The sequence below is a fragment of the Ammospiza nelsoni genome, chromosome 4, assembly GCF_027579445.1.
Source record: "Ammospiza nelsoni isolate bAmmNel1 chromosome 4, bAmmNel1.pri, whole genome shotgun sequence".
Taxonomy (NCBI): Eukaryota; Metazoa; Chordata; class Aves; order Passeriformes; family Passerellidae; genus Ammospiza; species Ammospiza nelsoni.
In genome coordinates this window covers 68341189-68352486 of record NC_080636.1, presented here as the reverse complement: position 1 = coordinate 68352486, position 11298 = coordinate 68341189, and the positions used below count along the sequence as shown (strand labels likewise).

The window sequence follows — 11298 nt, the reverse complement described above, 5'->3', positions numbered from 1 at the left end:
AAACGGGATCCAATAAATGTTGGCTACTGATGCAACTTTAATTTAATGTAGCGGGAAATAATAATAGCTAGGCATTATCTATTTCTCTGAATCTGTTCTCACACAAGTGTCCCACATGTCATATAAGGCACAGTTGTCAGTATTAAGCAGCCAGTTTGGATGCTTCTTCAAGGGCCTTTGTGGACCAACATATATACAATCATTTTTCACTACTGAATTTGGCCCTAAGATTGCCATTGGAATTGCATTGTGGTGTCTTTTATTGCAGGGAGATTTCTGACTTTATATGAGAATCCCAGTATTGGAAATATTTTTCTTCCAGGAAAGGTAGCTATAAAAGTATGTGGATTTTTTTTTTCTTTCTAAGTGAAGGTTTTAGGGGCTTTTCCATGTACAGTGAAGATATGTGCTCAGTTTTATGAGATGTGATTTCATTAACAACAAACAGACGAAATGATGCTCTCATTGTAAAGTGAAAGAAAAGTAAGCTGGGCTTAAAGAAAAAAAGCCTTTTCTTGTTTTTGTTTGTTTGTTTGTTTGTTTGAGGGGTTTTTTGTTTGTTTGTGTTTTGTTTTTTTTTTCTTTTAGGAACTTTTGCAGCCTGGGTCTTTTGCTCATGCCTGATTAAATTCATTGTCTGGTCACACTGACACCTACATCCAAGTAGAAACAGGTCACGTCTCAAATGAAGCAAGGGCAGGACAAGGCTCTTCCTCGTTTGGAACAAGTACAAGTTTCACCCCAAAGAGGGAGCACATGCAAAACACTTCCCTTGAAAGAGATGTTGGGTCATTCCAGCATCTCTGTCTCATTTGCATGTCTGGCAAGGCTCTGTGAAGACAGAGGAAATTAGTGTGCTGTCATCCAACCTGTTTTTACAAATTGTACCAAGGCCTCGTCAGTCAATTTAAATCTATTGACCAGAAGGGATTCTGAAGCGGTAGCATCTTCACAGTTTTAACTCTGAGCCATTTTGCACTCTCATTTATAATTCTACAATATTATAATGTATCCCATCAGTAGGCATTTGTTTCTTTTTATCTGTATGTAAAATTAAAAAATGAATTAAAAAAAAAAACACAAGAAAAGGCTACAGGTGTTCAGTGGGTAATATGGGGAAAAGAATGTTTCTTAAGATTCCAGGATGTAATACAACCTCTCCTGTTTGTGTATTCCCAGAAGTTGATAACTGTGGCAAGGCTTTTCTTCTCAGAAGAGATATCTTTATAGGGACAATACTTAGAAAGACACAATCATTATTTCCTTGTGGTTAAGTTACTAAAAATTTTTAAGGACATTGATCCATTTTGGACTGAGAGTGCATTATGCTTTTATATAAAACTTTGTACAGTATTTGGCAACCGGGGATATTTTGGGGGGTAAGATTGCAATTTCCTGAAGGGGAGGAAGAAAATTACCAAAAAATCCACTGCTGCTCACATTTTGTCCTTGAGCTGTAAATTTCCAAGAACACCTTAGTAAATCTGTTCAACATAACCTTAAGTTCTTGTGTTCCATGCTAGGGTAGTATATATCCATCAAATTGTAATTCCAAAAGGTATTTTGTGCTGCTTTGAGAGGAATGGAAGCTCACAATCCCCCGCTTTGCTTGTCTATTTCTGCCCTTTATTTAAGATCTGTGAATCAGAAGCTCTTTTCACTGTATGGCTTAGAGGATCTGTGCTGCACTGCATCGTGCAGTTTTCTGAGAGGAATTATGCGCAATGATTTAAAACTATTTTGAATGATTCAAGGCAGTCCCTTGAGATGGAATCACATACAGAAGGCTATGATTAAGTGGTTGTTACTCCTTTCTGAACATAGAGAAGTCTGCTATTAAGGCTTTGCACATAACATGCAGTTTATTAATGCATGCCAAGGTTTGTAGCTCTAGTGTACAGGGCAGATTGTTCTGTTAATAAAATTTCCTTTTACAGAGGGTCAGCTGAGAGTGGATGCCAATGTTTCTGTGCATCACCCTGGAGAGCCTTATGGAGTGAGGACTGAAGTGAAGAATATCAATAGCATACGATTTCTGGCAAAAGCAATAGGTAAATGATGGTTGCTTCATTGCAAAAGCATTGTAGGTATTTTATGGGGTCTGACATGAAATATGCCAGGCTCCTGAGTGCAGTAATTGGCCTTAAATGCCCTGACAGACTTCACCTGGGTGTCTCCTCCATGTGCCTTGCCTGTGGGTACAGGAGTCCCATTTAGGCTCAGGCTGGAGTCTTCAGACTTTGCCTAAATGGCTGTGTCACAGGTGTGCCAGTTTTCAGTCATGGCTCCTGAAGGACCTTGGACCTGTTCTGTAGTCTTGTTCCTAGAACTTAGCTCCTTCTGCTTCTCCCTGAGCTCCCTGAATGGGCCCTGGACTCAGCTCATCCCCTCAGCTCCACTGGCACTGTCAGAGGACTCTGCTGGTGGCACCTGCCCTGCTCACACTGTTCAGACTCATGGGACTGCATCAGACCATGAGGGCATGGCCTGGCCTCTGGCCACCCTTCACTCCTGGCTTATCCCTCTTTATGGAGCAGCCCCACTCTTGCTGCTCCCTGACAGAGTTAATCTTAGTATGGGATACTCTGGGAAGAGCAGGAGTGTTAGTCTGCAGGTTTTTTGCTGTAAAACCTCTGCCTGCAAGAACGAAGCAGGTGGTTCAGTGCCTAGCATGGACTAAAATACGGTAGCAGTGGTTTTCTGTCCTCCAGTGGAGATGATTGCTTTCCACTGAGTATGGTGTGTGATGTCTGCGAAGTTCAGATGCAGCTTGGGTATGAGGAGAAAAAAGCTGATTGTTACTTCTCCAAAAGAAAACTGAACTGGGTGACTGCAACGTCACCAGGAATATGTGATTGGACTGCAGTGCCTGGGAGAAAATGGTTTCCATTTAATGGAAATGAAAGCAGATGAGGAAAACACACAGAGAAAGAAGCAGTGCTGGAGAGAGAGACAGTGACTGATAATTCTGCCCATAACTACTGCTGTTGATTTCATTAAGGTTAAAACAACGAAGTCTTCCGTTATGGCGTAGCAGTGAAAAATGAAATAGTGGAGTGCACTAAAGCTAATAGTGTAGTCTAACAAGCTTACTCTTTTTTCTTTTATTACTGTCAGACTATGAAATACAGAGACAAATTGAAGAACTTGAAAATGGAGGGACAATTTTGAATGAAACGAGAGCCTTTGATTCCAAGCTTGGGTGAGTTTTTATTTTGGGAGGAACATAAGAATAGCTGCTTTTGAGTGCCCGCATATACCTAGTGACATGATCAGGAGCTGTAATATAGTGTTGCTCAACTTGTGTCTTCTGAAGTTAATGTTCATGAGTATAGTCTCCTTTTAGGGAGTAATTTAAGGCTGAGGCTTTTTCACAACAGATTGTGTCCTGCATCAAGCAGTGTCTGTGAAAATGACTGCTCTCTTACATGCACTTATTCTTTGAAGTGGTTTTAAGAGGCTCTCTTAGTCTTCATGAGGCAAAGGTTTTGGGTTGTGGTTTTGCCATAAAACTAACTCTGTGGTGTATCTCTTACCACATCTTGTTTTGTTTTTATTTTAGGTGCACAGTACCAATGAGAGACAAAGAAGGAAAACAGGATTATAGGTATTTTTTTAATAAACCTAACATTAGACAAACTGAAAATTTATTAAATTTCTGAAGCGTAGCCAATGTAATAAGGATGTCAGGTTAGTCAGTACAGTGAGTATGTGTTGGAAGTTTGCCTTCCATTGGAAGGGGCAGAGACCTATCAAAATCAGTGCTAGTCTGAGCAGTTCAGATCTGGATTTGTGTCTCATTTCTGGTAAAACCCCTGGACCTTTCCCAAAGACTAGGCTGGGAGTACTTCAGCTCAAAGTGGGAAAGTTGAAGGTTTACTGTATGGCCAGTATAAGTGTATTCTTAAGAATGCCTGACATAAAACATCAGAATTTCTGAGTTGAGCATTGCACCTACTCTAAGTAAATACAGAGGGAAGCAGTTTTCAGCTTCAGCCCTGCCTCTCCATGCTTAGATTCTGTGATCACAGATCACAAACAGTGTTTGAAAATCCTAGCTGCTATTGAAAGGTGTCAGCATTTCATAGGCAGGTTTCTACCTTGAAGTTCTTTGTAGACCTAATGAAGGTGCTACCTTGCTAAGTACTTAGCCTTTCACAAGTGTGAGATGACAAACACTGAACCATAAAGTCACCCTTGAAGGATTTAACTGTGAGGCTGAGGGGACAAGGCATGAGTCCTGTTTGCAGAGCAATGCTGCTGGGAACTGAGGCAACACTGTAAGGCAGCAGCACAGCTGCTTGGGGCCATCATAGTGCCCGTCCTCCAAGTAGTTCCCTAGCTTTGCATCCCTGGGAGAGCTTCCTGTTAATCCCAGAGTTCACCTTCCAGCAGGAGAACTTCCAGAGCCTCTTAGCTTTGTCAGCTCTGTGTTCCTGTCAGATCTTTTAGTCTACCACTGATCTTGCTACAGCAGAGCAACAATTATGAAAACATCCCACAAACTTTGAATTTAAATCTGCTTTTTAGATTGTCTTTTTGTAGAAATGCAGCAGTGATAATTTCGTGAATTCTCTTTTATGGTAGGGGCAGGCATGAGGCTTATTCAAAAAGACTAATTTGAAAAAATGCAAAAGAAAATTCATTAAAACCTAGACAAAACTGATAAGTCTAAGATATTTCAAAAAATGACCATAAAGATTATTACTAGTACTAAGATTATTAACAGTATTGAGCTGTAAACTATGTTTTTTAGGGTTTTTTGTAACTTAGTGCTGCACATTATACATTAATCTTAAAATCTGTGTTTAGGCAGATTTTAAATAGAAGTCATTATAGCTCAATGCCCTTTATTCTAGTGGTTTCAAACCCCTCATTTGATCATGTAAGAGTGAAGTTTCTGCATCAATCGCAGTTATTTGAGTCATTTGAATTGGCCTTCTCTTTAAGGGAGCCTTTTGTTCTGTGATAGCACCCTGCTGAGCACAGTAACTTTGCTTTTAGCACAGCATGAGATTTCATCAAGATTTTTGAAGTTTGGCTGGAAAAGGTTACAACCTGCCCAGATCACTCCTGGCAGTTGGCTGTCAATCCAAGTTCTTCCCTGCCAGCCCACTCCCGTTTTCACCCAGGTCTGTAATTCATGCTTGATGCCAAAAAGAGTGGGCTGTTTCCATATCTTTTACTGGTGCTGTTGGAACTTTTTATTATTATTTTTGGTGCAGAAGTGTTTGAATTACCCCTTTTGTATTATGAACTCTTTAGCAATTGGTGGAAAATTGCTGAAGGAAAAAGAAAGAGAAGCTTTGCAACAGTTTGGGGCCTGATCTCTTTCTACTTATCAGTGATATACCAGCTTTCTAATTTTCAATATTTTGTTTAGTTGAAAGGGTGATACAGCTTTCAGGGAAGTAAAAACTTGAGATATAAATGTTATTCCTTGTTGCTTAGCTTCTCAGTGAAAATAATTATAAAGGAGTTTTTCTTCATTTTTACTAGGTTCATGCCAGAGCCAAACCTTCCCCCATTGATTCTGTACGATGCAAAATCTTTGCCAGCTAATATGAACCATCAGCAAGTGATAAATATTGATTGGATTCATGAGAGACTTCCCGACCTCCCCAGTGTGAAGAGGAAAAAGCTTGTTGAACAGTATGGGATTCTTCCTGAACACAGCTTCACCTTATTGGTAGGTCTATTGATCAAATGCTAAAATAAGCCTAGAAACTTCAAAGGTGCATGGTTCTTGAAAAGATTTACAAATGTCATATTAACCACCTGTCAGTCCTTATGAACATTCTAAGTTGGAAGTGTGTCCACTGCATGCTTTGTACCACGGAGCCATACACATAGAATGGTGGAAAAAATGAACCACACACAGTGTGCCAAGAAGTGTTTCTCATGCAAAGTGCAGTCAGATAACTGGTACTTAATATTGATCTTGTCTGTCTAGACATTGCTGCACCCCTGACTGACTGACTGCAACAAATGTACAACAAAGTGTCTGCTCTTCAGCTCTGGGCCTGCTGCAAGGCTGGGCACATTGACCGTATTTAATGAATGTGGATCAAAATCCAAAGTCTAAATCTTTCAGCTTCATGTGCTCCTTGACCTACCATCCACATTATTGGAAACACTTCCCCTCCTTCCCTCTGCGTTTATTCTTAGGGAAATATCCCAAATGATTGCAGTGTATCAACTTTGACCTCATAGTGCAGTTTACCAGGGATAGGTTCAGAAGAGGGGGGATAGGTTCAGAAGAGGGGATGAGAAGGGAAACATTGTGGCAAATACTGTTACAAATAAGGAACTGACAGCAAAATCTCATAACTTCCAAAATTATTCTAGAGGACTATGAGTTTCTTAAATGCAAACTGTCATCTCTCTTTGCCAGTGGTAACTCTGGGGAGGGAGTTAGTATGCTCATCCTAGATTAGACATTTCACATACCCAGCTGAGCTAGGAGAATGTCCCACTTTGGTTACCACTGTCATTAGTGGAGACAGAAGGAAAAGGACTTTTTCAGAGTGAGATTCAGAACAGAACTGTAAGTACTTTAAATTGTCCTCTGGAGGAGATCTTTTCCTTTGACTATAAATGAAGGGAGAGCAGTACACATAACTAGCTCATAGCCCTTCTTTGTATGTCTGTAATTTAATACACTTGTACAGAGGCTGAATCTACAGGAAGAAAATGATTCTGTGTTCTGAGGAAAGCTGTTAGGAAAACTGCTTTTGTGCTGCTGTGCCATTTTAGTGAGTTGCAGACTGTGTGGTGGGCAGGTGAGTCATAATTCTCATCAATGTCACAAGACTGCAGTCACAGTATTGAGAGGTGTCAGCAGTTCTTACCTTTCTATTTCATTGTATAAGCTGCAAAATATGATTTTGTTGCCAGCATTCCTGTTCATGCATGCATTTTTTCCCATATTTCTAACCTATTAAATTAAGCTTAAGAGTAGAATGGGTAGATAAGTCCTGCATCCTTTTTTTCTGAATTTTTCTACTTCTTCCTCTCAGTGCATTGGTTCTGCCAGCTGCTAAGTACTACAGCTGCTTGCTCATTTTCCAAGCCAGTAGTACAGGGAGGAGATTAGGAAAAGCAAAACTAAGGCTCATGGTTTGAGAAAAACACTTAAGTGAAGGAACGGAGTAGGGAAAAGCCTAAAAATGATGCAAATACAATCACTCACCACTCCACAAGTAGACTGATGTGCTGCTAGTCTGCAGCCAATGACACTACATCCCCCAAAATGCACTTCCCTCAGTTCTCCTTGTTGGGCAGGGAATATATAACCAGTTTGCATTGGCTGTTAGACTGTCCCACCTGGCTTTGTGCTCATCCTTGGTCTGTTTGCTGTGGGAAAGAAAGTTGCTCAGCAGTAGCCAAAACACCTGTGTGTTGTCAGTGTTGCTGTGGTCACAAATCCAAACCATGGCACCCTCTTTAGAACATAAACTCCATGGCAGCCATGCCCAGGGCACCCACTCCTTTCACTTGGCATCAGCCCACCTTTTGTGGGTATCAAGTTGCTGGTATGGGTGGCTTCTGTCATCTCTGCCAACTAGCCCTGTATATTTGCCTCATCAACTGCCCTTTCTTTCAGCTGTTCTCTGAAATCCTTTATTGCCTTTGCTTTTCCCCTTCTCCTTTTTGCGACGTGAAAGACAATTAACGAGCTCCAAGCTGAAATTTGGGATTCAGCTTGTAATAAGCTAATGCATCCATTTGAATGCATGAAGCGAGCACATTCTTTGTTGCAGGTCTCCTTTATTGTGCATTAGAATGTCAGCCTGCACTCTCCCCAGCAGAGCTGCTTGCCTGTGCACTGGGACACCCGTTAACCTTAATTCATCGGGAAGCGCCGTGTCCGTCGCTGCCTTCAGCTTGCATCAGAAGCTGCACAGGATTGTTGATAGGGCCAGATGCACACATCTAATGAGCATTCTTTCAGGTTAGAGTGCCCAGGAGTGCTCATTAAATAAATGGCAGTCGTAGAGGAATGGCTCTAAAATGCAAAGTCTGTTCTGCACCAGTTTGATAGAGAAAGCATTTTGTGCCAAAGTTGCAATCAAACACACATACTCCAGCATGCAGGCTAGCTCCTGAGCTTGCTTCCAGAGCTTTGTGCTCATACACAAGACCTGCCTGTACATACTGTGGTGTTGAGAAACTGAGATTCCTCCTTTGCCTAATTACAGGATGTACTGAAAGAGAAGAAGTACCCTATTAATATCTTCATATCTGAAATTCCTTATGGGTAAATGCCTTCATTTTTGGCAGTTTTATATAAATTGCAGAAATAAATGATGTTTCTGATTTTTCTTCATGCAGAATTATTCTTACTCATAATTCTTTGAGCCATGTACACTCCATGGTGTTTGGGTACTCAATTTCTTCATGCAGTTTCTATTTTGCTCTGTAAACTGGTAAGCTGGCAAATACATCAGTCAAGAAGGATCTCTGACAACTTTGCCAGTTACAGTATTACAATATTTTCATCTTGCTATCTGTTGAGTAAAAAAAATAAGCTATATTGGCATAGACATTAGTGTATTAATGCAGACATTAATGTATTAATGTGTTAATGCAATGCTTCATTTTCAAAATGCATGCTGAGGTCCAGGGAGGTCCAACCAGAAAACAGATCAATTGCCATAGCACAGCATGAGAAAAGCCAGTCTGATTGCTTCCTTTGCCATGGGAATTCCAAGTCTTCTGTGGATGTTCTAGTCTTCTGCTTACTCAGATAAAAGTGGCTGCTCCACTTGGGCTGATTGCCCTGGTGGAACAATCACATTGGTGACTCCTTCAAACAGTCAGAAGTGAGTTGCTGGAGAAATTGGTTTTGACCATTTTGTTTCGTGCTCTGCCATTCTCAGACATGCCAGTATGCAGCTGAACTTATGCTTCTTTTAAAATGCAAATCATTTTACAAGAAGCTTTAGGAAAAAGTTTTAACTTTCTTTGACCGGTCTGCTTTTTGCCTCAATGTTCTGGGTTTTTTTTCCCCTGACAGTCTTGTACATTTTTGCAGCAGTTGTTACCTCACAGTTGGTTATTGTAGGAACTGTGGTGGTGAAAATGGGAATAACAAAGCAGCAAATTACATTTTATTTGTGAACATTGTAGCAGTTTTCTTCTTTAGTTCTTTGGGAAACATTACTGGTCTTTAAAAGAATAAGTTTGCATTACAGTCCCAATGTCCCTGGTATTCTGTAAAATAAAGTACTGTTTTAAATTTGTTTAAAAGGTACCTGAAATCACTACACCGCTAGGGTTTTTTGCATCTCACTGCTATGAAATCATAATTTTAAACCATGTTTAAGAAAGAAATTTGCATCTGATTGAAATATTGGTATGTCAGGTTTCATGCCAGTGAGACTCACATGAATAAATTACAGCATATTTGGTGTCTAATGGAAGCACGGAGTGACCTGGATTAGACACATGATGCTGCTATTCCAGATTTCTGGTTTCCTTTCAATGAAGTTCAGAGTAGAGTATTCAGAATGAAGAGAGAACAGGCAGTCAGCATTCCTGTAAATCCTGTTGGAGCGTGCAGTTTTCAGCTCAGATTTGCCGCAAGGGACAGGTCTGTGAGTATGTTGGTAGTTGGAGTGAATTTTGGAAGAAAGTTTCCCAAAATGTAAACCAAATTGAAGTCAAGTAGTGCAGTATCTAAAAACTGAAGCTAATCAAGTTATCTCTGTATTTTTTTAATATGACAAGAAAACAAGGAAAATGTTTCATTTCTGTCAGTCATTCTGATGTTTTGACATTCTGCCGTACTCATTTGAGTCTAGCATTCCTGAGTTTTCCTTCTCTTTGGCTACAGAAAATGACAGTCCCTTTAAAAAACCCAAAATGAAATGCAAGGGAATTTTGGGGAATGTTTCTGGTTATGTGTGCACAAGTAGTTGAGTATGGGGTTCAGAGACTTGGTAGCATATGTAAGTCTGTCTCCCTGAGTTTTCCTGGGCTTCTCTGCATTTGCTGCCTGGAAATCATCTGATTAAAATGCAAAGGCTGCATATGTTTGTCCTTGATTTTTCAGAGGTCTGGCAGCAGGATCAGAACTGTAACTCCAGCCAGGCTGTAAGAACACAGAAATTGGGATGTGCCCACTGCTAGGGATCCACTCTGTAGCCTGTACATGATGGAAGTGCTGGACGTGCTGTGTCTGAGCTGTGTAGCTGCATTCAGACGTGGCATCTGCAGACATTATTTGCCTGTGCATAATGTTGTAGCTAGACCTACTCTGCCTGGAATGTTTGTGAAAGCTTCTGCAGCATGTGTAAAGAACCCAGCATTCAGACATGCTCACTTTTTCCTACCTAGATTGGACAATCGTTGCTGCGTAAAGGAACCCACTATTTAAATAATGAGTGTTTGTTTGTGCTATTGAACCCTGAGGTGAATTAGAAAGAGTACAGTACTTGGCAATACATCATTCTAGGAATTCTGCTTAACACACACAGTTTTTAATCAAGTTTACTGTGCTTTGGTAATCATGTCATTCCTTTACTGTTTTTTTTAAGTCAAATTTGTTCCTCTAGTCTATTTAGCCTTAGTTTTGCATAATTTGATTAGAGAGTAACTGCTAGTTAAATTAGAATAGGGGAGAAGAATAGAATTATGTCAATGTGTGTCAGATAGATAACTAGTGGGAGTTAGAAAGTTTACCTTGGTTCAGAAGAGACCTCAGTGGTTTCCCAGGCTGAGAACTTGGTTCCTTCGGTCATGGTCTCAAGGTGAAGGGGATGGGTCTGATTTTTGTCACACCAGTTTTACAGCACTGATGTTAATCTAGGTACATTTTGTTTTGTTTCACAGAACAGAGATCAGTAGTTTGCAGTCTTCTCAAAAGCCATACATCATTATCAATGAAATATGTGGTGTCTGGAGCTTTTGGAAGTTTGTGTTGTGAAAGTTTGGAGAAGGAAAGTCTAAAATTCTGTATTGCTATGGCAGTAAATGGCCTTTAAAAACAAGGACAAATGGGATGTGAGTGGAGAACTTGAGCTTTTTGTGGTTACCCTGCTCTTTTTTTCCTCATAACTGTTCAGAGATCTGGCTGCAGTCAGTATGTGTTTGAGAAATGTTTTTGCTGTGATGAGTGTATACTTAGAATAGCTCCTGGGCTTCTCTAAGCTGTTAGCTCCTGACTTCTGAGAGCTGGCTTGTCCTCCTCTGTGTTTATAGCACATACTGCAGAAGTCCAGTGGCATGCTGGATTTGGATTCCTCCTTTAAAAGGTAGGAGCTGCCACTTCATACCTCTTCAGCCTTCAGTAAA

The 11298-nt window shown here is 40.4% G+C and overlaps 1 protein-coding gene across 2 annotated transcripts in view; it reads left to right on the top strand.

Annotated features, from left to right (window-relative positions):
• The window catches only part of GATB (glutamyl-tRNA amidotransferase subunit B), a 41949-nt gene that overhangs the window by 21153 nt on the left and 9498 nt on the right, over positions 1 to 11298 (top strand). For both annotated transcript variants that reach the window (XM_059470337.1, XM_059470336.1), the window contains 4 exons: positions 1938 to 2051; positions 3118 to 3202; positions 3563 to 3607; positions 5500 to 5689. In XM_059470337.1, coding sequence (XP_059326320.1) covers positions 1938 to 2051; positions 3118 to 3202; positions 3563 to 3607; positions 5500 to 5689 — 434 coding nt within the window. The remainder of the gene's footprint in view (positions 1 to 1937; positions 2052 to 3117; positions 3203 to 3562; positions 3608 to 5499; positions 5690 to 11298) is intronic.